This window comes from Pleurodeles waltl, chromosome 6, assembly GCF_031143425.1.
Source record: "Pleurodeles waltl isolate 20211129_DDA chromosome 6, aPleWal1.hap1.20221129, whole genome shotgun sequence".
Lineage (NCBI taxonomy): Eukaryota > Metazoa > Chordata > Amphibia > Caudata > Salamandridae > Pleurodeles > Pleurodeles waltl.
In genome coordinates, this window is record NC_090445.1 from 318,890,710 (window position 1) to 318,917,640 (window position 26,931).

A 26,931-nucleotide genomic window follows, 5' to 3' on the forward strand; every position below is an offset into this window, starting at 1 on the left:
ATCAGCCCGGCAGAGCGCCGCTTTGCTGTCTTTTCCATCACTGTGTCCTCAGATGGACGGGAGGTACTTGGTGGGTGAGTAGTACTTGTATCTGATTCTGTATACTCCAGTCTGCGTGTTTGTTTTGAAAGTAGGTTTTATGGGTCGTTTCTTGTTTTTCATGGGTGATGCTTTGTTATCGAGCAGACTGGAGAGACAGCCAAAATAGTAGGAAGTAAATTTATTAAAATCAGCAACAGGACTGATTGAAGGGAGTATATTATGTGCTCTTGAGTCAGATTTCTTAAGGCTAAGGTAAGGTATTTTTGTGTTGCAAAACAAAGTTGTCTTCTTTTTGGGGTCAACCCAGGGTTACGGAGTCGGAGAGGAGCAGAGAGAAGGGGATAAGATGATTATCTCACCAGTGTACAGCTTTGGAGCCTTCTTAGGTGAACAGGCTCTTATTAGATATAGTTAGATTCAAAGTGGAGCCTTTGGACTACATCATTTTTAGAGCGGAAAGGTGATTCACTGCAGCTTCATTCAGATTGCCCCAGTGTGAAATGTTGATCAAAGATATTATGGCAACACAATTATTGGTTAGTCATAAACTCTATGCATTCCTCATTAATTGTTACATTTCCATCAGGAGGGTGCTAAATAACATTTAGTCTAACAGGGTAATTAAGCTATGAGTAGAGTGTTCGAGTTAAACACTGAAATTAGGAAAATTATTTATTAGGAATCCCCAATGAAAAACGTTCCTGTAAATCACCGCAATGCTTTCCCTAGTCATTCCCTGCGCGGTCCCATCTAATGATGGAGTAGATTAGAAAGAGCAGACGGTCCATGACATTATGAAAATTATTGTTCAGACAGGCTTTTCTAAGTGCTAGTAAATCAGTCTGTGCTTCCATGCTGTTCTACAGTTATGTAATATGCAGTGTTGATGTGAACGTAGAGTTTTGCCCCTCAGAGTGCCTAGGTGTTCTGTTGGAGTAAGAGTAAGATTCCTCTTAGCCACTGCCTTTGCAGAGTAAGTCTGACATTTTGCTGTTTGCAGAGAGATAGTGAGTATTATGCAGGAGGAGATGTTATCCATTGGGGATGGGGGCGTTTCAGCAAGGACCAAGGTGGCAGAATGGGGAATTAGTGAAATAGTCATCCTATAGGTTACGAATGTCATAATTTGTGAGGTTGGGCTGACCCTATCTGCAACTTTTTCAAGAATACTCCTCAGTATTGTGCGCTGTGTAAGCTCCTTTCACCATTGTGGGGATAGAGATTCCAAAAGAGCAGGAAACACAGAGCTAAAGTTAGATATTGAATGTTGTTCCATCTGAGAGATCTTTGAGCTGGGGACATCAGTTTAGTTTCTAACAAAGTTGAGAGAAGAAATTAGTTAGTTACTTACGTAGAGGGATTACTTAAGCATTAGAATTATTTATATATTCATGTGCTTGATTCATTTCCCATCATCCGGCTCAGAATACCCATCCTAGCCTGACGATGGAGAATGATTCAAGTATGTAAATACATGAAAAATCCATCGAAGGAGAATAAATTAGCTAATTACCCGTAACTCCTGTTGTCTAGCACTAGAATCTTTCATATATTCTCAACCTTGAATCATTCCTCATAGTCAGGATTCCCAGCCTGACTATAGTGAAGGATTCAAGCATGTGTGTATATGAACGAACCAATGTTGGAGAGGTGGAGTTGAGCTTGCACTGATAGCCATTATGCACCTTTGCCAGTGAGTCATTATTGTAAGGTAAACATGATGAGTGAAGGGTTTTAATCCCGCCTTCTTCTGCACCTGTTGTCAGTAGAGTGATTGGGTTCTGATGAAGAATTCGTGGGTGATATTTTATGATGCTGATGTAGAAGACCACCAGTGGGACTGTTTATATGGCCATAGCGGAGTTGGGTGGTTCTTAACCGAGCGTCTTGCATGATTGTGTACTTCAGTTTCTGAGTGCTGTGCTCTTTCTAGGGCTAATGATGGCTGCCTATACGTATATGACCGTGAGCAGAACCAGCGCACTTTGAAGGTATGCAGCTCTTTTGAGGAAGATCAATCATGATAATGTTTTATAAAACATTGTAGGTAATGTAATTGTTGCAGTTGCAACAGCTTTCAGAATTTTTTTTATCTGCAAAAATATATGCTAAAGTTTCACTAAAAGACATTTTCGAAAATTGTGGAAAGTTATTTCAAGTGTTTATAAACACCGATGTTTCTATGCCTTGAAAGCTCCATGTCTAAAAGAAAGCTCTAAATTTAAAGATATATTAGGTTGTACTTACTGTTTTGCCAAAGTACAACACAAACTTGTCTCTGTTATCTCTTGGTATGTGGGATAATTAAGAATGAGAGCCACATCTCTTAAGTTGTTATACTTTTGAGTGTTGTTACTCCCCTGTTTCACAATTGCAGTTTGGTTTGTGTTTATTTTTAATTGAATACTATCTTTCTATAGAATATGATCATGACATTTTCAATACATAGCAGTATGGTTCTTTATTCGTGGAAAGTGGGTTCATATCCTTCTGTGAGACTGTTGAAAATTGAATAGCGAAAATAGTAAATGTTGAATATTCACTGATAAAACCAAAGTTTAATGTAATGTTATGGTTAGGGTAATTTATCATTGACAACATTAACGTAATGAACTAAACAAAAAACACACTAATTTACCAGTTACAGTTAGCAGCGCTAACTATAACTTGCGCCCTTGCCTTGCACTGCTTATGACCTCACATATTACATCACTCATGTAATGTTCTGACACATCATTTATGACATCATTGAGGAGATACGGCCAGACATTGCAGCCAACTTCATGCTGCACACAGCCTCTGGCCTTGCACAGGAGGTCAGGGGTTGGTGCCCACAAGGCCTGGCCTGCAGCCAACCCTCATAAAGGCAGCCAACCCCACACTTTACATGACCTTCAGCCGTGCACAGTGGGGTGTTGGCTACAGGGCCTGGCCCTGGGAACCCCATCCCCCAAGGCCTTTTTTTTATATATAGGGAATGGGGGCGCAAGCCTCATTAGGCCCTGGTGACCTCATGCCCCAGGGCCACTCTTTTAAATAAAAGGGGGGGCACGCATGGCTCTCCTCCCTAGGCTGATTTTGTCCTCTAGGACCCTTTACCCTATAGCCCGGCTTCATTTTTAGGTGTGACATGCAGCCCCCCCTCCCAGGGTCTATTTCGGCACCATAGAGCCAATCACTTGGGGACTGGGGTGATTTTTAGGGGGAGGGGGCACGCAGCTCCCCACCCCAACCCCTTCACAACCCCAGGGACCCCATTCCGCTGCATCATATTTAGGGGGAGGGGGAATGCAACCCCTCTCACTGGGACAATTTTGGCCCCAGGGATCCCATCCCTTGGGGTCTGCCATGATCATGAGTGGGGAGGGGCATGCAGACTCCCATCTCTGGACAGAGTTCAGCCTCAGGGCCCCACAGCACTATTAAAGATGGGTGCCCTGGTGCCCACCCAGGGCACCCACCGTTGGTTCATTACGGGCTGCAGGGGGAGCCCCAGCCAGCTTCCTGCATACAGCTGGAGCGGCGTTGCTTCCTCGCCACCCACCAACCCGCAAGGAAGAAGGGAGGAGCTACTGATGCTACTGTCAGTGGGTGCAAGCAATATTTTGATGTTTTTCTTTTTTCCCCTGTCCACCAGTGCAGGCAGGAAAACAGATGAAAGGTTTGCTTCCAGCAGGCAGGAGCATTTTCAAAGCTTCCGCCTGCTGGTAGTTGGCTCCTGCTTAGTGTGAGTTTTGAAAATGCGAGAGCTGGGGCAGGCAGGAAAAAACACTATGCCCCTATGATGAGTTCCCCGGGACATATCATCTGAGCCAGCCCCGTTTTCTCAGGCCATTATTGGCTCGGGGGTGCGGCGCCCCTCCTTTAAAACAATTGTGTGTGGGCTCCTTGGTGATTAAACTGCCCTTCATCTCAGTTTGCAAAATTTTGGCCCCAGGGTTTGGCTCTCTGTGGCCTTAATGGCTTAGGTGAGCAATGGATTCCTTGGAAGAACCCATACTGTTTCTGACTGGACCATAGTTAACAAACAATTTGTTTGTTTGTTTTACATATGTCTGTTATTTTACCCAAGTAAAACTCGAGGAATCTTCAAACATCAAATGAATGTAAGGCTCTTTCTGCAAGAAGACACTGGAGTGTTAACAAACACTGGCAAATAAGTTATGCGATTTATATGAATTCTTAAGGGACCTTGGGTTATTAAAAAATAAATAAACAAATAAAAGAGCAGGTTATGTTCTTAGAACTTCTCCATTGCTATGGAAAACAGTGCAGGGCTCAACTGCTGAAAGAGATTTCAGTGATTGTTCTCGCAAAAGTAATGGCTACTAAAGAAGCTACCGTCCATCAAAGGTGCTACAAAAAGATCTTGGAGGCAAGATAATTTTTCTTCACAACAAATTTTATTGAGTTTTGACAATGATCTATGGCCTCATGGGCTGTAGAATAAATACAGGATCATAATGTCAACCTACTATTACAAGAACCTGCATGTCTGACGACCTCCCCACCAAGCACGACATAATGAAGATTAAAACCAACTTGAACATTTATCACTTGTCTTCCCACCCCTCCCCCGCACTCATACATTTGAATCTCCTCATCCATCCACGATCCTGAGGGCCGATCTAGGTCCAGCAGAATGCTCCTGTAATCCGCGCACCTCTGCAAGTCTTAGGGTGTTTCTGTGGACATCCCCTCTCCTGGTACACCGTGACCTGCAGCCCCATGCAGTGGTCCATCCCTTTTTCCTAAACTGCAAGGGATGTGGGGCGGGGGGGTCTCAGCCTTCCATGCCATGGCTATAGCCCGCTTTGCCAAGGTTCAAACCAAAAACAAGAGTAGTCCTTTATATCTGTTCCCCCCCCAGGAACGTCTGTGACATGTAGGAGGATCAATTTCAGGTCAAGTGGGCTTAGCCAAAATAAGACGTCCCCTAGACAAGACGTCACACCAGAACCAGTCTAGCACGGAGCAACTCCACACTGTATGTAGGAATGTACCTTCATTCGTGTGGCAACAAAGGCAATCACTCCCATATGCCACAGGGAGTGCCATTAGTTGTACGCCTTGTGGAGATATTTGAGTCGTATTAGTTGGAGACGAGCAGGTATAGCCACCTCCCGGGGCGCCCTAGGGCCTCTGTCCAGTCGTCGTTCTCTAGTGTTCCAATATCCGCTTCGTACGCCCCTCCATGAGTGTGAAATGTATCTGTGCTGTTAGAGATGTGAGATTGATATACTTTTGTTCATTTATGGTCACCCAATAGGATTTTATCCCACTATGGATTGAATTCAGAAAGAGCAGGTAGGTTTGCTATATAGGGTGTCAGCACGTGGGGATTTGAAAATATCGATGGAATTGGTTGCGGTAAAGTTGATATTCCGTTTACATACCATGCATCACATCCTCTAAAGTGGATATCCCAGTGATGTCCCACTTTTGAAAGCCCACCAGCTGGGTCACCTGCCGCAGCATGTGCCCCTGCCAGAAAGGTGTCCACTCTGTCAGTCTCCCAATAGGATTTTATCCTCCTATGGATTGAATTCAGAAAGAGCAGGTAGGTTCGCTATATAGGGCGTCAGCACGTGGCGAGCTAAAAAATATCAATGGAATTGGTTGTGGTTGTGGTAAAGTTGATATTCCGTTTACATCTCCTGAAACGTTTTCTGGACCATACCATGCATCACATCCTCTAAAGTGGATATCCCAGTGATGTCCCACTTTTCAAAGCCCTCCAGCTAGGTCACCTGCTGCAGCATGTGCCCCTGCCATAGAGGTGTCCACTCTGTCAGTCTCCCCCACCAGCCCATCCGACTAAGGGAGCACTTCCACAGCTTCAGGACCACCTAGGTCGTCGGAGGGAGGGTACTGACACCATTCCGGCCGTGCAAATAATCGAGCAAGGGGGTGTCTCTCATTGCCCACCTATTGACCACATATGCTTGGTCATCTCAGAGGTCATACCACCAGTTGTTTATAAGCAGCAGGTGCTGTGCAGAGTAGTAAGGACACATGTCTGCCGCAGTGATACCTCCACAGAAGATGGATTGGAAACTTTTACTTAGGACAATACAGGGAACCTCTCCTTCCCAGAGGAATCCACTGAGAACAGCATTGATCTTCCAAAACCAGGATTGCGGCGTATGGGAAAATCTGTAGCTGGTACAGCAGCCGAGGTAATGAAACCATTTTAAAGATCACCGACCTCCCAGTCAGTGATAACAGCAAGACCGACAAAACCGTCACCTCCTTCTTTATATCGGTCATGGCCAACTCTAGATTCCGGGACCACGACAGTGCCGCATCCAGAGTTACATAAACCCCTGAGCACTTAAACCTGCCCTCAGACAGCCCTAGTCTCAATGCCAAACTCATCTTTTGCGCAGGGCCTCCCACAGGACACACTATGGATTTGAATGATTCAGATATAAGCCCAAAGTTTCCCCCAAAATAAGCTCTATTTGAATCCGTGGCCCATAGGTCTGGTTAGACCTAACAAGACGTCATTCACACATAGGGTGATCCTGTCAGATAGTCCCTCACTCCACTCACAGCCATCCACCTGAGTGTCTATCCTGAACCACAGAGTCAACGGCTTCATAACAAGAGCAAACAGTATTAAGCGTATGCTTGAGCCACTGCTCCCGGTGCCAGCTGGGGGACACTTTTCTGTCCCTAATGCACACACTTCGATGCTATATGAGCCGTACTGCTCCCGTTTTTTCTTTTCTTTCTGGGGTTTTGTAAAGATACATGTCCTTATCCCACCCCCTTCTTTTCTCTCCAGACCTCCTCAATAATGAGGTGCATTTTCTCAATTGCTTTATCCAGGCAGATGTTTGTTGGATAAATGTTACATTGTTATTTGATGGCATTATTACTGTAATGTGATTTTTTTGATTGGCTGATCCTGTGATTATCTTGCTATTTTGAGACCGTTCTTTCCCCAGGTACGCGTATCTCTATTACATTATATTGGCTTTGGACTCATGCTCAGCATTTGCTGCGACTCCAGCTGCACTTAGTGTCATTTGCAATATTATGTTGCCCATATATTATGGCCTTTGCATTATTCCTTTGTATATGTTTATAGACAATAATGCTAATAAAGAAACACAAAACAACCCCAAAATCAAACAGTAATGGGGACAGAGAGCACCCCTGCTGTGTCCCCTGCTAAATTGGAAAGGGATCCATCCATCTGGCACCCAGCCCCCTAGCGTGTTTTAAAAACAGACCCCCATTTGATCTTATCTAGCGGTCCTTGAGATCACACAGATATGGCCCGTGTGATCTTCCAGTACCGTAGGACTCGTAGTGTGCCAGGGTGGAGTTTCAGTATCGTGGTGGCACTAGGGTGTGTGTGTGGCAGGTCAGTGCATATCGAACACAAAACAACAAATAACAATCCGCAACCTGCCCCCTCAGCCTATCTCCGCGCCGCTGCAGGCGCAGTACTCTCCCTCTGGGCAGTGGGTGGTGGGGGCGCATCTCCACACATGCCGCCTCTTTGTCGCAGGAGACTCAGCAGAGCCTGAAGTCCAACTCGCGTTACGTGCGCCACCCGTCAGTAGGCCACAGATGGGCAGGGGGCCCCGGGCCACTTCAACCCCCAGCAGGCAGCGAAGGTGGGCAACTGGCACTCCCTAGCTCCTGCTTCCGGCCTTGCCGCAGCAGCCGACACCGGCTCACGGCGCACCACACAGCGCACTCATTCCTGGCTCCACGCAGCCGTGCACCCGGCCGACCGATGTATCCGTCGGGCATTCTGGCTGGCTACAGTTGCTCGCAGTTTTGTGCTTAGCCCCGTGGGCCACATGTGAGCCGAAAGCTCTTGTCGCCGGTAAGGTGTAGGCTAGGATTATGCCTGATTAAAAGGGCAATTGAGCGGAGCTGAATTAAGGTTCGGCCGCCATGTACGGCGATCAAGCCACGCCCCCGCACCATCAATTTTCATAAAAACAGATTCAATTCCCAAGAGGGTGGAGGTGGTCTGATAGAAGGATGTTTTCTTCAGTCTTTCCAGGAAATCTTTGATTACTGGAATGGTAAAGAAAGCTTTTTATGATGTGGGACCTTTTTTGTACGCTGTAATGGCAGCCAGATCAACTTTAATAGAAGCCTGTTGTAATTTTGACTTGGCAAGATAAAATAAATAAGGTACAGCGACTTCTGACTTCTTCCTGGCAAACAAAGGAGTCACGTTCATTGATGAAGCACCATATAACAAGTTTATGATCGTACAGATGATAGAGGATGAGATGAGAAGTGGTACCTAATTGAACAAAGTATCATATAAAGAATCTAATTGTTATCTCTACCTTTAGCCATGACAACCCTAATCATTCTGTGTTGACAAACGTTTAACAATTAAAGCCATATGAAAAGCCGGCCTTCCTTCAGGTTTTCAGTGTATTAAAGGAGTATCAATAGGTACTTGACTCAAGTTTTTTGATACATTATAGAATCTTCTCTTACTTGCAACTCTTTCTCTGTTGCCTGCCTATCCCTAGTGGCCAGCGTCTACCCTGCTAATTGCCCGCTGATCTTTTACACCTTTGTACTAATGACACTTCTTCCTCTTTTGTCCAACAGATTGATTCACATGAGGATGATGTCAATGCTGTTGCCTTTGCCGATGCCAGTTCCCACATCCTCTTCTCAGGTGGGGATGATGCGCTCCTGAAGGTGTGGGACCGGCGTACTATGCGGGAGGATGATCCACAGCCTGTGGGAGTCCTTGCCGGGCACCAAGACGGGATTACCTTCATTGACAGCAAGGTATGCTGGATAGGAGACTTTCCAGTTGTTGTTTTCCTTTTTATGACCTTATTTTCTCTCCCACATGCAGTCTTCCATCGAGAAGACTTTCTTTTCATTCTCTCTGTGCTGTCCATAACACTTAATTTAACCTATTTTATCTCCCTCTCTTTTATTAAACTCCAAACCTCTCCATCTTCTTTTACTTTGCCTCCCTCCTTTGCTATGTCTTTGCCTCCTTCCATCATCTCACTCTTCGGTAGTCTTCTTTCTCTACCTGACCCTCTATACTCTTACTGTCTCTTATTCCTTATCGTTTATCCTTTATCTCACTCTTTCCCTCTCTCTACCTTCCTTTTCTTCAGCTGCTTAACTTATCTGTGCCCCTTTCCTGTAACAATGATGGCTATTTTACTCTCCATTTTTCATTTTTTTCTCATCAGTTTTGCTTTCTGTTCAGATTTCTTGCCTTCCGCTTCCTTAATCTCACTTTGTCTCATTCCACATCTCTCTTCTTCAGGTGCTAACATTTAACCCTTTCCCTTTTCTCTCACACTAATGGTTATTTTACTCTTCACTGCCTCAGTTTTTTTTCTACCAATTTATCTCATCTGTACTCTTTCTTGCGTTGTACGGTTTGGAATGTCGACATTTTTTATATCTTAGGTTTGAACTAATCGAAGCTGAGGACAAAAAACGTATATTTTATCCTCTGCTTCTTTTTTATATTTGTGCATCATAATTCCCCTTCAGAGATTTCCCATACATTTTTAACCCTTTTGACCCTATCCATAATTTTTCAATTAACATTGAGTTACATGCAGCTTGCACTTTAAAGGGGGGGGAAGCCTGAATAGGTCCAGTCCAGGCAAATGCTACCTTGCAACCATTAGGTTTGTGGTAATGAAGGAATTGAGGGTATGGAAAGAAAGATGGCACATAGGACTAAAGACTCAAGTACGATTTGTTTACAATAGTAAACCAATTTGTTCAGGCTAATCAGACACATCCCATCCGCTTTCTAGTTTAAGGGCTATGAAGATTACAACCCAGAATCGAGTGCATGTCAACTACAGAGTTGATGGTAGTCTAGTGTATAAATTGGTGGGATACTCATTGAACCCATACGATAACAATTGGGACTGGCATTGAGGGTCAAGGGCCGACCACAACTTAGAATCACGACCTCCATGGAATTGTTAGTGCTATGAAGACTTTTCTAGAGCTATTGGGCCACTGCCCTAACACCTGAGGTTAAGGGGAAAAGCATCTGTGTTCTTCTAAGGACAATAGAAAAAAATCTGTATATCTTAGGATTCAAACTACTTGATTAGCAAACAGAGGAAAGGCTTAGCTCAAAAAATCAGGTCGGGTGTGGAATGTGTTCAGTCATCCATGTTAAAATATACCTGGTTGATAAGTAACGCCCATCACAGTACAGGAAAGGAGAGAGAGGAGTTTCAGTTTAATGAAGAGAAAGTGGTCGACAGAAAAACTGGTGTATATTCTTCTTTAACCAAACTACCAGGTACAGTTCTGTAGTCCGGAACGAACACCAGACCGGCAATAGCAATGAAAAAAACAATTTTGGACAGGGTCAGATATTTTGTCATCCTGCATATAGGCTTCATTTTGCAGAAGTAATAACACACTGTGGGGAAAGGCATGGACCTCAGTTATGGGAACTGGACTGTGCTCATTTTGTATGGTGTGGGTTACTTTCTCACCAGCAGTACAGATACAGACGCTTGTGCCCTGAACTAGTTTTCAGCCGCTGCCAATTGTCCCATCGGCTGGTATTAGGGGGACCATATTCACTCTCAATTTTGGTTGCATTTGACCTTGAATGCCAATACAAATAATGAAAAGCCTCCTATTGACTCTATAATACAGAAAACCAGGGAAAGTAAGATTAAGGAGCCACATTGGAGGACCTTTGTCCAAATAACAGTAGCTTAGTGGCCATGGATATGCACTTAAGATTTAAGATGTGATTATCCGTTTTTGTTAAAACAAAAAAAACGGTATTTCTTGATTTTATTTTCACATCAAAACATGGTTATCCACCGTTTATATTTGGTCTTTTGACTGGACATTTGCTTTATTATACCTATTTTATATGTGGTCAGGCATTAGGTGAACATGTGTTTGAATACAGAAATAACAGCTCATTACTTTACCGGCCACCTGGCCTTAAAGCCAGTTTCATATCACCCATCTGAACATTTATGGAATCTAGTATTGAGTTGTCCTACTTTACTCTTCTAGGTGATTTCAGTTTTTATCTGGAACTTGGTGAAAATCCGGACACTGAGCACCTTTTTGACTGCCTCCGCAGTTTTGACTTACATCATCTAGTCTCTCAACCTACTCATAGTGCCAATCACACGTTAGATGGCGTTTATACGAATAATTCTACATTCGCTTTTAACAATGTTATCTCTCTAATTTGGACTGATCATAAGCCAATCTTGTTTAATCCCACAGTTCGACAGAGAACCATGGTGATGGGAATGTGCCCAGAGTTATTAAAACTCGCTCATAGCACAGAATTGACAGCCCAGAACTTGAGAAGCTGTTGAGCGACAACAGTCTAACCTTAGACAGTAGTATCAAAGTGGCCACAGCCAACTTTACTTGTTGGTTAGACAATGTGGCTAAGAAGCTAGCGCCTGAAGCAACGTTGAAAAACTTTAGGAAAAATCCTTCTACCTCCTGGTATACGCCAGAATGAAAAATGTCCTTGCTGGCATAACTGATAGTTTATATTGTATTAAGGACGCAGAGGTGAGGATTATGCCTTCTTTCTTCTCCTTTATTACAACAACAACCATTTTAAAGAAGCAAACTACCTTTTCCGTAATACTCAGGGAAGGCATAAACAACAAGTCGAATTGGCAGTTAAAACTGTACTCACAGACACTGCAGTGGCAGGTCTGAACCATGTTTATAGAGCTACTAATGTGGGTGGCACAACCGGTGCTGCAGGCCCACTAGTAGCATTTAATTTACAGGCCCTGGGCACCTCTGGTGCAATTTACTAGGGACTTAATTCACTGCAGTGGCAGGTCCGAACCATGTTTATAGAGCTACTAATGTGGGTGGCACAACCGGTGCTGCAGGCCCACTAGTAGCATTTAATTTACAGGCCCTGGGCACCTCTGGTGCAATTTACTAGGGACTTAATAGTAAATCAAGTATGCCAGTCATGGATAAGCCAATGTGCACATGTAATTTATACAGGGAACACTTACACTTTAGCACTGGTTAGCAGTGGTAAAGTGTCCAGAGCAACAAAACAGCAAAAACAGAGTCCAGCTCACAGAAACAACCTGGGAAGTAGAGGCAAAAAGTTAGGGGAGAGCATGCCAGTGATGCCAAGTCTAACACGTGTCCCCCCCAGCTAAAAGCGGGGAGCAACTACCCAACCTCATAGGAGTTCTCATCACTAAGGCGGAAGAATCTGGACAGACCATCAGCATTGGCGTGGTCGGTGCCAGTGTGATGTTCAACCGTAAAGTCCATTCCCTGTAGGGAGATGGACCACCCCAACAATTTGGGATTCTCACCCCTCACTGGTGCACACTGCAAGAATACAGAGATGTGTAGGGCTGGTGTCTTCAGAATGGCTGACCCCTCTGCATTTTATACTGTGTTGTGGTTCACTTCAGGGAGTACTTCCAGGGTACTGGTGAGCCAGCACTACTCTTTCGGGACACTTCTTCCTCTTCTGTGAATATGACATGCAATGAGCAAGAGTAGTAGCCCACCTACTCAGTTTCTTTTCTTAATTCTTTCTTCCCACTTCTTATGGTAGCAGATATATTTTGTACCGAAATGTATTGTAAAAGATTATGTACTTGAGATTCATTAGTATCTGGAACATGTCCTTATGCAACCCTTTGACAACATATAACATTGACAACATCTCTGCTTTGCATTGTATGTTGTATATCAGGAACTGGTTGGGAAGAATTTGGCTAAAAATCAACATCCATAGAACCTCTAAACTATGTATTTACCAGCAGTAAGTGCTGGTAGCAGTGCAGACTTTTTGTGTAACTACTCCTGGGCCTCTGAATTGCTCCCTTGCCTAAAGGCCCTCTCATTTAATCAAGAGTTTAGTTGTAAAAGTTGATCCTAATCCGAAAGTTACTATATAAGGCAGTGGTTCCCAAACTTTTTCGATCCCCGGCTCCTTTGACCTATTGGCCGTGTTGGCCACGGCTCCCCATTATGTTACTTTTTTTTGGCGGGTGGGAGAACGTAATCCCAGCCTGTACCTGTACCTACACTATTTACAGTTTGACTTCTTTATTCTCTCGTTCAGGTTCCTGAAAACCATTTATTGGAAACTATTTTTGTTCTTTTGTCATAGGGATATTATTAATGGTACTTTGGCGCCCTCCGCTGGTCACAATAATTAATGCAGGGGGTTTTGTTTCTAATACCACGGTGAAAAGCTATCGATTAAAAGCACCTCCGAGTGGTTTCCAGACTGTGTGCTGCGCCCCTGGCTAATTTCGCACCAATGAGCCGCGGCGCACAGTTTGGGAACCACTGATATAAGGCCCTACAATTGCATCAGCATGCACTTTCCAGCTGCAGAAAATACATACCACAAGTCTCAGTTTTCCTTGTAAACTCAATAGCAGTGTCATTCCTCGAGTAATACTCTCCTCTGGTTACACTTCAGCTACTAGAGTCTATTTGTGCTTTAGAAAAACCCTCATACAATACATTCAGACCCTATGTACTAGTTGGCTAGATCTGTCACCTCTGCCCTTTAACTTTGTAAGACCTCTGACATCCTACCACAGTTCCAGTTGTCTCTTTCAAAACTCTTAGTTCAGTTAGATTCCAGCATTTCTGTTCTGTTAGATCATCATCCAAATCATCCATTCTTCAACCTACATTTTTTGAGAATTTATCATCTCTGTTAATCCCTATCTGAAGATTGCTCTGCTTATATCTCACCTGAGACAGCACATGTTCTGTCCTTTGTAGAGATCTTTTGTTATCTTAATTAAAAAAAGCATTTGCAAAGCAATGGATCTCGCGTTTGCTCGAGTTAGAGCTATTAGCGTTGTAAACTCCTAACCAAACTTTTCTTCCCACATAAACTGAAAATGAAAAGATAAACAGTTTCACATAAGCAAGCCGACGGCCACCATGAGCGTCAAGCAAACACACAAAAGGAAACAGAAGTTAGCTCACAGTGAAACGTATCGGCAAAAGCGCAATTATCCATGTAATCGGCAAAAGTGCAATTATCTACGTTACTGGATTGATGTCATGCAAAGCGCGTGAATACTGCCCACCGAGATCGCGCTGCCTACAAAACAAAGAGAAAAAGTAGTCCAGAAACCATATGGAAAACATGGAGCCTTATATGTTTTTACTAGTTGGTCAGTGCACTCGAGAGGGCTAAACACTGCAAAATGCATAACTTTCACTATCAAATCAAGCAAATTTGAAAAGGCAGGCCCTAAGCCCATGAACCAACCAAAGTGATGGGTGTGGTTACAAGTCTGTAGAGAGATGACAACAGGGACAAAGCGCTTTGCACGCTCAACCATAAAAAGGGCTTGTAGCCTGCCCATTGCTTACCATTGGTTTGATTCATCATTACTCACTTCTTTTCATTGGTTAGAAGCAGCTAGTTAATTTTGCTGGTCTCGCTACAGACAGCTTTGAAGGATTCAGGTTTTGCGTTCTTCAGATTCAATATGCCTACCAAAGCAATGCGGGGAATCTGCTATGTGTGCTTTACAACTGCCTTCCCCTTGTTACCTTTCTGCAGCTTGGCCCTTGTTTAGTTACTGCTTTCGTCATCAGGCAGTCTGTCACACTACAAAGCGATCCCCTGAGGAACGCAGCCAGGAAGCGGGCAAAGACTGTATACCATACAAATAACAGGACACTCTTAAAATAAGAACTATAAGTCATAAAATGTCTCTCTATGCCCATCTTTGCACGATTCACACAGAACGCATGGATACAAAAAATGTGTGACTATGCCGGTTTTTTACATTGATTTAGATCCATGGTTGCCTTGAATTGAATTTCTTGTCATTTTGAATGTGTTTATTTGTTTGAAAGTCTGGTCCCGGTTTTAAGATTTCGGGTCCTTCTGGCTGCAAGCAGTGCAGGTGTGAAATAAAGTATAAAACCACCGGAACGTGCATGTTCCTGAATCAGGCCCGGCTCCGTTTCCAACTTTTGCTTGTGTCTGCTGATCGTGTATGCACCGCTGTTAAAAATCACCCATCTGCAAAAATGTGCCACTTTATCAGTTCGCTAATACAGGGAGTGCAGAATTATTAGGCAAATGAGTATTTTGACCACATCATCCTCTTTATGCATGTTGTCTTACTCCAAGCTGTATAGGCTCGAAAGCCTACTACCAATTAAGCATATTAGGTGATGTGCATCTCTGTAATGAGAAGGGGTGTGGTCTAATGACATCAACACCCTATATCAGGTGTGCATAATTATTAGGCAACTTCCTTTCCTTTGGCAAAATGGGTCAAAAGAAGGACTTGACAGGCTCAGAAAAGTCAAAAATAGTGAGATATCTTGCAGAGGGATGCAGCACTTTTAAAATTGCAAAGCTTCTGAAGCGTGATCATCGAACAATCAAGCGTTTCATTCAAAATAGTCAACAGGGTCGCAAGAAGCGTGTGGAAAAACCAAGGCGCAAAATAACTGCCCATGAACTGAGAAAAGTCAAGCGTGCAGCTGCCACGATGCCACTTGCCACCAGTTTGGCCATATTTCAGAGCTGCAACATCACTGGAGTGCCCAAAAGCACAAGGTGTGCAATACTCAGAGACATGGCCAAGGTAAGAAAGGCTGAAAGACGACCACCACTGAACAAGACACACAAGCTGAAACGTCAAGACTGGGCCAAGAAATATCTCAAGACTGATTTTTCTAAGGTTTTATGGACTGATGAAATGAGAGTGAGTCTTGATGGGCCAGATGGATGGGCCCGTGGCTGGATTGGTAAAGGGCAGAGAGCTCCAGTCCGACTCAGACGCCAGCAAGGTGGAGGTGGAGTACTGGTTTGGGCTGGTATCATCAAAGATGAGCTTGTGGGGCCTTTTCGGGTTGAGGATGGAGTCAAGCTCAACTCCCAGTCCTACTGCCAGTTCCTGGAAGACACCTTCTTCAAGCAGTGGTACAGGAAGAAGTCTGCATCCTTCAAGAAAAACATGATTTTCATGCAGGACAATGCTCCATCACACGCGTCCAAGTACTCCACAGCGTGGCTGGCAAGAAAGGGTATAAAAGAAGGAAATCTAACGACATGGCCTCCTTGTTCACCTGATCTGAACCCCATTGAGAACCTGTGGTCCATCATCAAATGTGAGATTTACAAGGAGGGAAAACAGTACACCTCTCTGAACAGTGTCTGGGAGGCTGTGGTTGCTGCTGCACACAATGTTGATGGTGAACAGATCAAAACACTGACAGAATCCATGGATGGCAGGCTTTTGAGTGTCCTTGCAAAGAAAGGTGGCTATATTGGTCACTGATTTGTTTTTGTTTTGTTTTTGAATGTCAGAAATGTATATTTGTGAATGTTGAGATGTTATATTGGTTTCACTGGTAATGATAAATAATTGAAATGGGTATATATTTTTTTTTGTTAAGTTGCCTAATAATTATGCACAGTGATAGTCACCTGCACACACAGATATCCCCCTAACATAGCTAAAACTAAAAACAAACTAAAAACTACTTCCAAAAATATTCAGTTTTGATATTAATGAGTTTTTTGGGTTCATTGAGAACATGGTTGTTGTTCAATAATAAAATTAATCCTCAAAAATACAACTTGCCTAATAATTCTGCACTCCCTGTAGTGTAAACAGTATCCTGCCCTTTACTACCTTAACTGAGGTCAGGTGAGTTCCTTCACAACCACCCCTCCAAATGCTGATGTGCTCATTCCTACAGGGTCTGAAAGAATCAATATTTTATACAGCAGCGCCCAGAAACATTCCCAAACTAGAAAAAGAATGCCAAACCAGAAGGTATGAGATAACACCACACAGTCTACAGCAAGCCCTGTTTTTAATTTAATTATGTGATTTTGGTTGTGGACAATATCGGCAAGAAATGGGTTGAACAGCACTATCAGAAGAGGAGGAGCGGAATCATTGATATGCTTCATAAATCCTGGAAGTCTGTGATTTTCAATATGAATGGTAATTTACAAGCCTATTCTTATCAGATGAGAAGGAGCTGACTTGTAGAGTATTGCCTGCAACTATACTATACAGTGACAGGCCATACCATTGCATACTATACAATGACAGGCTATACCATAATAAAATATAGCATACTATACAATGACAGGCCATACCACACCACATAATACAGTAACAGGCCATATCATTTCATACCATACTGTACCATACCATGCAATGACAGGCCCTATCATGCTATACAATCACAAGTCATACAATCACAAGCCATACATATTATACAATAGTATACAATGACAGACCATACTGTTCAGTGAGTGCCATACCATACCATACCACAACAGGCCATACCAAACTATACAATGACATGCCATACGTAACATACAATACTATACAATGACACACCATACCATACTCTTCAGCGATGGACATACCGTACAATGTCAGACCACACCATACAACGGCAGGCCTTACCAAGCTATACAATGACAGGACAAGCTGTATGTGCCATTCCATACTATGCAACTACAGACCATACCGTACTATAATGGGCCATAAAATGCCATACCTTACTATACAACATAACTAAATAAAAAATTACAAACCCAATAGATCTTGCAAATGCAAGACCTGTTGGCCTTGCTATTGCTTGTTTCGATCTTGTTCCTTCACCCTGTAACGCTCTTCCTCTAGTTCTCCTGAATAATCCTAATCATAAAGCTACCTGTTAAACCTTTTCCACCTTCCTCCTGGTATAGTTATGATCCTCCTTTCTAGCACCAAGTTACCTCTGGGTGAGCAAGGACTTAATTAAAAATGTTTTATCATAACATCAGGTAGTAGTCTACATCTTCAGAAAGTGACAAGTTGTGACCGGAGATCCGTTCTCAGGAAACAACTGCCAAACTTTCCATCTACATAACCACACAAGGGAATACCTTATCCAACGATAGATACATTTTATTAAATTTTTTTACCACTATCTGTGATTTCCCAGGTGACAGTGGAGTTGAGAGACAAAGGAACAGTCTTGATCTTCGTTGCTCCTGCATGGGTGATGGCACCCTGTTTCGTTAAACTTACCAAGAGGTCAGTGTATTATACATTAAGAGCACATTGTTAAAAAGCTAGTTAACCAGGATAATTGCCAGCCTTATCAATCCCAAGCCAGGATTTCACTGCATTCACTGAAGAATGGAGAAGACCTGGCGCCTTGTACCTACCGAATCCAACCACATCGCCCTCAAGACTGCCATCCGCAAAAAACACCAACTGATCCGCACCACCAAAAGAACCTACTACAAAAGCCGCATAGACTCCAACGCTCACAACAACAGAGAGCTCTTCAGCATCATCAAAGAACTCTCCAACCCAAGGCCCTGCTCCTATGAACCCCCGCCATCACAGAAGCTCTGCAACTCCCTCGCCCCTTACTTCCATCGAAAGATCGAAGACATCCATATCCGCTTCAAACCCCAGACCCACCAGCCAACCACAGACAGCCACGAACCCAATGCACTAAGCAACATCAATCCTCTATGCGCCTGGACCCACATCAACAATGAAGACACCATCAACACCATGGCCTCCATCCACTCCGGCTCCCCCTTGGACCCAACCAGATTTTCAACAGAGCCAGCGACATCATCACCCCCCACCTCCGCGCCATCATCAACAGCTCCTTCGAGACAGCCACCTCCCGGAGAGCTGGAAACACGCCGATGTCAACGCCCTGTTGAAGAAACCCAAGGCAGACCCAGATGACCCCAAAAACTACCGGCCCGTCTCCCTCCTCCCCTTCCCAGCAAAGGTCATTGAGAAAATCGTGAACAGCCAACTATCCCGCTTCCTGGAAGACAGCAAAGCGCTCAGTACCTCCCAATCTGGATTTCGCAAGAACCACAGCACTGAGACCGCACTCATTGCTGCCTCAGATGACATCAGGATCATGACCACGAAGGCGAAACCGCTGCACTCATCCTCCTGGACCTCTCCGCAGCCTTCGACACCGTTTGTCACCACACCCTTCGAACACACCTCCACAACGCCGGGATCCATGGCACAACCCAGAGAGTCCGCCTTCCGCCTTACCTGTCCGAATCCTCCAAAACCATCTGTGGCGTCCCCCAGGGATCCTCCCTCAGCCCAACAATTTTCAACGTTTACATGGCTCCTCTTGCCAACATCGCACGATCCCACCACATTAACATAGTATCCTACGCAGACGACACCCAGCTGATCATCTCCCTCACGAATGACCCTACAACCGCAAGAAACAACCTCCACAATGCACTTCACGCCATCGCCAACTGGATGGAATCAAGCCGCCTCAAGTTAAACACAGACAAAACAGAGATCCTCATCTTCGGCAGCAACCCCTCTGCTTGGAACGACTCCTGGTGGCCTACCTCCCTAGGAGCCGCACCCACACCCACCACCCAAGTACGAAACCTGGGAATCATCTTGGACTCAGCATTCAGCATGACTCAGCAGGTCAACGCAGTCTCCTCTTCCTGCTACAACACCCTACGTATGCTCCGCAAGATTTTTAAGTGGATTCCCGTCAAAACCAGAAAGACAGTCACCCATGCCCTGGTCAGCAGCCGACTGGACTACGACAGTGCACCCTATGCAGGAACCACGGCCAAACTACAAACGAAAATGCAACGTATCGAAAACGCCTCTGCCCAACTTATCCTCGACGTCCCACATTGCAACCACATCTCTGCCCATCTCAGAGACCTACACTGGCTACCCGTATCGAAGAGGATTACCTTCAAACTACTCACCCACGCACACAAAGCCCTCCACAACACAGGTCCGGCCTACCTCAATGAAGGACTCACCTTCCACACTCCCGTCCGCCAGCCTCGCCCTCGCCTCCGTCCCCCTCATTTGCTGCACCACTGCCAGAGGAAGAGCCGCCAAGACCTGGAACTCCCTACCGCTCCACCTACGCCAGATCCAGGACCTCCTGACTTTCAGGAAACGCCTGAAGACATGGCTATTCGACCAGTAGCTCACCCCCACCCCAGCGCCTTGAGACCCTGACGGGTGAGAAGCGCGCTTTATAAATTACGTGATTGATTGATTGATATATCACTACGTTTGAATAGAGGACTGTAATCCCTACTTGTACTGACCTCAGTAGACCTTACTTTAAGTAAAAATTATTAGTACATATTTAAAAAGAGGGGCTATAGTCCACCTTTTACTTGCAATTGGTTGGCTTCATCATCACTCTCATTTTGTTGCTTCTCATTGATCATAGTGTCTGGTCATTGCGTCCAGTTTCACTTTGCCTTCCTGTACTTCTCCCTTTCATGGGGCATTGACCAATTACCGATTGATTTCTTTATTAGTGTTCTTCCGCTGGTTGCGCTTGGATTGAGGTAATTTTTTTCTCTCTCCCACCCCATTGCCTGTTGCCCTCGTCACTTGTGTAGTTTATAAAATGAATGAAAACTTTCAATGTGATTTTAGAGATGAAAACTCAACATGCTCTGGTTCATTGAAAATATGTAGTGGCATAAAAACGTATAAACGTGTTATTTTACAGTCTTACTATAAAGATGTTAAAGGCAATGCAAGCTTAACAGTGCTCAGGGCGATTTTATGACAAATGTAATCTTGCAAACAAGGGCTTTCTCTGGTGGTCAGAGTATGTCACTCAGCTCTCTAGTTACGAAGTGCTGGATCGCTGATGTGATGCTCGATGACTTACATAGCTATGTCTTGTTTGTTATTTAGCTTAGGAATCTGGCTCTTAAAGCACCCTCCAGATGCCTCTTACATGCAACCCAGTGACAAGTGGTTTGTCACACGCAACTGTGGTGAGGTTTTTAAGGGGCTGGAGAAACGGACTACGGTACGATGTGGGCTGGAGTCCAGGTGGAGGAGTGGCAACTCTGAGGCACAATGTGCTTCGGTCCAGGTGTCGGGCTGCTTTTTAAAGAGGGCTGCAATTCTTATGACGCAGCTACAGCATTATAGCGTAAAGTACACCACAGACTGGTACTGCAGTATAATTAGCATCTAATTTCGGCTAAAATCATGCCTTACAGTGTTTTTAAAACTAAATACACACGGTTAGTACAACACAGTGATTCATCACATGAAACAGTGTCCTAAAACAGAGACAGATATTCTGAAAACTCAGAAAATGTTAGGACAAAAAGTTTTCACAATACATCTAGTTGAAAGGTATAACTGCATGTTTATTTATTTGTTAAACTCAATAAACAGACAGGGCCCAGGCAATTGAAAGGAATTTGCCCAGAATTAAAGTTTGAAGCATTGATTCAAACACATCTCCAATTTGCAAGATTAGGCCTGAAGCCACCAGGCCACATTTGCAGATATTAGGAAATGGTGTCAGATGAAGTCTACATATGAGTGATGGAACAGCACTGGGTTGTTTCTATCCGCACTTGAGTGAGGGCACCACGAATATTTGTTAGTCTGCCTCTCCCCACACGTTAGTGTCACACCCAGTCTAACCAGTGGACACAGGATTTTAACAATTCTGCAAAGTGTGTATTATCCTATGCAAATTATAAAGAAATAAAGGTTAACTTGTGTTTGTGAAAGGCAAATCAAGAGACCGTTGAAAAACGCAGAGGGGCATGTAACACTTTTTTCATATTTATCTTTGGTTGAAATGGGGTCTCTAGTTGGAAGTCAGTTTATACCCTGTCCAAGTAGGTACCCTCACTCTAGTCAGTGTAAAGGAGATACCCAGCTGAGATAAACCCTGCACACTCCCTTGGTAGCTTGGCACAAGCAGTCAGGCTTATCTCAGAGGCAATGTGTAAAGTATTTGTACAAGCACACACAGTAACACTGCAAAAACACTACAAAAGGACTCCACACCAATGTAGCAAAATAGCCAATATTTATCTAAATCATCAAGACCAAAACAACAAAAATCCAACATACACAAGCAAAGAAATGAATTTTTAAAGTAAAAAGAGTCTTAATCCATAGAAATCAATGGGTGCATTGTTTTAGCACAAAGTACCTGGTCAAAATAAAGCTGCATGGGCGAGCATGCGTGGGAAAAGCAAGAGACGCGTTTATTCCTTACACGCAAGTGAGGCCATGCATTGTTTCTTTTTCCGCCGGGTAAGCGATGCGTCAATTCTTTCCACGCAGGTAAGGGATGCGTCGATTTCCGGCCAAGCAGCCTCCAGTCTGTGCAGTGATGTTGAAGATTTTTACGCCCAGGGTCGATGTATGGAAAATTCAGACGCCTTGTGCGAAGTGTCCGCTTTGAGAACAGGTGCTGCATCAATTCTCCAGCCGCGAGGCAGGCGCTGTGTTGAATTTTCAGCCGTGGGACAGACAATGCGTAGATTTTCTGACACACACAGCGGTGTGTGGATTTTCCCTCACAGGTTACCAGCTTCCACTTCTGAGGGCCATGAGACTGGATTTGGCACCACTTAGTATGTCAGGACTCTCAGCAGAAGAGCCCAGGCACTGGCAGATGAAGTCTTTGATGTCCCTTAGACTTCAGACCAGGGAGCAAGCCCAGTCCATTCCTGTGGAGAAACTTCGCAAGCAGGATTTCAAAAAGCAGAGTCCAGTCCTTTCCCTCTTCAGGCAGAAGCAGCAGCAGCAGGCCAGCACAACAAAACAACAGGCAAAGTGGCAGGTCCTCCTCAAGCATCAAGCTCTTCTCCTTGGCAGAGGTTCCTCTTGATCTAGAAGTAATCTGAAAGTCTGGGGTTTTGGGTCCACTACTTATACTCATTTCTGCCTTTGAAGTAGGCAATCATCAAAGGAAAGTCTTTGTAGTGCACAAGACCCTGCCTCTTCCTTGCCCTGCCCCAGACACAAGTGGGTTGAGACTGTATTCTGTGGGGACAGACACAGTCCTTTCAATTGCAGATGTCAGCTCCTTCCTCCCATTCTAGCTCAGGATGACTCATCAGGATATGCAGTACACACCTCAGCTGCCTTTGGGTCACTGTCTACAGTGAATTCACAAACAGCCCAACTGTCAGTCTGACCCAGACGTGTATTCAGCAGCCAGGCAGAGGCACAGAATGGTTAAGCAGGAAAATGCCCACTTTCTACAAAAGTGGCATTTTCCAACAGACAATCTAAAAACCAGCTTAACCAAAAGATGTATTTTTAGATTATGAGTTCAGAGACCCTCACACTCCATATCTCCATCTGTTCCCAGTGGTAAACTGCACTTAAAAAGATATTTAAAGGCAGTCTCCATGTTAACATATGGGAGAGATAGGCCGTGCAATAGCGAAAACCGAATTTGGCAGTATTTCACTATCAGGACATGTAAAACATAACAGTACATGTCTTATCTTTTAAATACACTGCACCCTGCCCATGGGGCTACCTAGGGCTTACCTTGGGGGTGATTTACAGGTAGTAAAAGTGGAAGGTTTGGACCGGGCAAGTGGGTACACTTGACAGGTCGAATTGGCAGTGCAAAACTGCACACACATACACTGCAGTGGCAGGTCTGAGACATGTTTATAGGGCTACTCATGTGGGTGGCACAGTCAGTGCTGCTGGCCCACAAGTAGCATTTGATTTACAGGCCCTAAGCACACATGATGCACTATACTAGGGACTTATCACTAAACCAAATGTGCCAATCATGGAAAACCAATTATAGATATCCTTTAGACAGAGAGCACTTGCACTTTAGAACTGGTTAGAAGTGGTAAAGTGTCCAGAGTATCAAAACCAGCAAAAACAAATTACAGCACAGGGTCCAAGAACAGGAGGTCAGAAGCAAAAAGTACAGGGAAACCATGCCAAGAGGTGCCAGGTCTAATGATCTTTAATTCAAGATTACGAATATAAAGAAATTGTAAAATGCACACGTCACATGAATTGAAAGTGCTGTAGAAATTGTGGTAGCGTTGTGCATGAACAAAAGGTTACTTACCCTCACCCTCCAGACATGGTACAAAAAAGCGCTATGACGCAGACACTGCTGGTTGTGTCATAGTGCTTTGCACTCCACACCCTCCCTCCCTACGACGTACATGCCACCAGCAATTAAAAAAAACACTATAACACAGCCAGCGCTGGTCACGTCATAACACTTTCTTTTATTACATTTAATTGAAAGAGCCAATAGCTTGCGTATACTATTGGCTTTAGCAATGCGTGTTACAGTTTAAGCTGCTAATAGAAGAAGTCTGTGATTTGTTATCTGATTAATGTATCTATCAAATGTTTGTTGCTGTGCTCACATGGGCAAGCAGGAAGTAATTTATAAAGCTTGTTGTGAGGCCTTTTCTTTATGTCCCAGTACAGTGAGTATTCAGTTGAATAAAATACTGTCATTTGCACTGGAGTTCTGGGACCATCTTACAGTTATACCATAGATAGCCCAGTACTCCTGTTTTTTCAGCACTTAGCTCTCTCAGGCTATTGGGGTAGATTAGTCAAAGCTTATTAAAGCAAGTGGTTTACGGTTCGACGCTCAGGAATATTGATAAAATCACTCTCTAGTCACTGCTTATCTTTCTAATGAAATGAACTTAGTTTTCAAGTAAGTAAAATATTCAACACCAAAACTAGAGATTGACTCTAACTCAGCCTTGTGAATTTGTGGGTGATGGGTGGAGAGGCCGGGGGTTTCTAGAGGCTGACTGGAGATATATGTCTGTCTTTGTGCTACAGTGTATTATGTTTACTGTCACTGTTCTTTTGTTTGCTTTACCTGCAATAAAAAGATCTCTTAAAAAAAAAACTAGATATTGGCATTGAAAACAAAAGTCCCTTGTAAAGATACAGCCAAGGATCCATCACCCCAAAAAATGAAGATTTCACTTTTGTGGAAAGAAACTCTTCATTTTAGGGCTGTTCAGTGGTGTAGATGGAGAGTGACCTGGTTTTCAGTTTTTGGTGCTTGAGCATCATTGGGTTCAGTCACTGGTGACCAAATCTAGTAGCCATGAGCCTTCTTGGTTGGGACATTGGTTGGCTAGTGTCCTAATGTACCCCAGGTGTCCCAAGATAAACGTAGTGACTCTGTATCTTAAAATCTATCCGTCACCGTAGAGGTTTTTCAGTGGTGGGAGTATCTACACAGGCACTGGGGAGCACTGTAGCAAATGGACTGCTTCCCAGGATAAGGCACTCCTGATATTTCCTTCTAAACCATAAGGGCTAGGCAGGTGATCACAATAGTTCTGGAATAAGGGTGACCCCTTCAATATTAAAACGTTGCAGTCTAGCTTCCTCAGGATATCATACAGTCACTAGGAGGATAACCACAATTAAAGTGGAGTTATGGTGGTATTTGAAATATATATTTATTTATATCTGATCCAAACTTCTTGTCACAGATTCCTTTACCTTTGAATTCTCCCCAGGCGTCGGACTGTATCTGGAAGATTTTTGTGAGCAGTACCCCTGCACACTGTTGAATGCTGACGATCAGCTCTCGGCACTGTCTGCGCCGGATATGGCATCGCAAGTCGTATATAGGTGCCACACTGACATCAGTTCTTTTCTTTCCGCACCAGCAAGCACTGACCTGAAGAGAGCTACCCCTCAGTCAATTTTTGACTGACTTTTTTTTCCGACTTTTTGTTGAGATGCTTTCAAGTTTCTATACTCCTGGCGCAACAAGGATATCATCTAGGAAGACAGGATTCAAGCGCTGCAGTTCCTATCATGAGGCAATGTTGGTGATGGATCCACACCTCTTACGCTTTTGGTGTTTGGAGCGCGGCCTTACCCCTAAGTTGTGCTCCGAGTGTTGGGCCATGAATCCTAAGACTCTGAGGGAGTGGTCCCAAAAGCTTTTGGCGGCCAAATGCTTGGCTTCTAGCAGGTCAAGATCTTGGTCATGTGGAAAGTCGGCCGCCCAGCCCGAAGTCATCGTTGTTCTATTCTAAATTGTCAGGACGTTCAGGTAAGCACAAGAAAAAGAAGCAGTCAAAGCATGTTTCGCCTTCTACTCATCCATCGGCCGATGAGACGAGGGATCATTGGCACTCTAGGCCTCACTCCAAGGATCCTGCGCCTGAGCCGCCTCCACACCTCCCCAAGTTTCCAGGATGACCCCTGCCCAGCTTCAGGAATTCTATGAGGTTCTGCCCCTCATTTATAGGAATCCCGCCCCGCTGGAGAGCCTTCGGGCACCCCCGGGTTGGAAGGGGCCCTTTCAGGTTATGGGCCGGGGACTTTGGCTCTGACACCAAGGAGCACCCAATGATCCAATTCCGCATCTGTTCCGACGCTGGTCAAGACACCTCTACCTTCCCCAGCGCCGGTCCAGACGCCAGTGCTCCCGTTGCTGCCGGCACTCTCCAACGGCACCATCCCCATCCTCATTGCCGACACTGAGCCAGATGGCTGTCTTATAACTCCAGTGCCTGCAGGAGCATTGCCTCCTAAGTCGGATCCTGAGCCCCTTTCCTATGTTCTAGGTTACAGTGAGGAATGGAAGGGGTCACTGGACCCTCTGGAATACTAGCTCCAAGACCCTCTGGACTGGCGTACAGACTTGGGTGAAGCCAGTGGATTGGATGCCTCCTCATATACTGGCATGATTTCTCCCCTTACCGTAGCTACAAAGGAGGGAGCGTAATACTTTAAAATGGTGAGAAGAGCAGCTGAGGTTCTGAACCTTGAGCTGGCCTCAGTGGCAGTCAGGACTAACCTCTTGACAGGTGCTTAAACCTGGAGCTCCATCTTCTGAACCCCTTCTCCCATTCAGTGAAGCCCCTACAGATGTCCTACTGGGTACCTGGTCCAAACCCATCAAAGGGGCTCCTGTGAACAGCATTATTGACCGCTGGCTTTACCATGCTCCATGCAATCCAAGTTTTCTTATGCAACACCCCACCCCTTAGGGCTTGGTTATCCATGTCTCCAACTCCCATAGCACGTTCCCTTCTGCCCTCCTGGATAGGGA

The 26,931-nt window shown here is 44.5% G+C and overlaps 1 protein-coding gene across 2 annotated transcripts in view; it reads left to right on the forward strand.

Moving 5' to 3' along the window:
• Positions 1–26,931, forward strand: part of DCAF11 (DDB1 and CUL4 associated factor 11) — a 291,457-nt gene that overhangs the window by 109,868 nt on the left and 154,658 nt on the right. For both annotated transcript variants that reach the window (XM_069238129.1, XM_069238128.1), the window contains exons 8-10: positions 6–74; positions 1,976–2,033; positions 8,641–8,826. In XM_069238129.1, the coding sequence (XP_069094230.1) occupies positions 6–74; positions 1,976–2,033; positions 8,641–8,826 (313 nt within the window). The remainder of the gene's footprint in view (positions 1–5; positions 75–1,975; positions 2,034–8,640; positions 8,827–26,931) is intronic.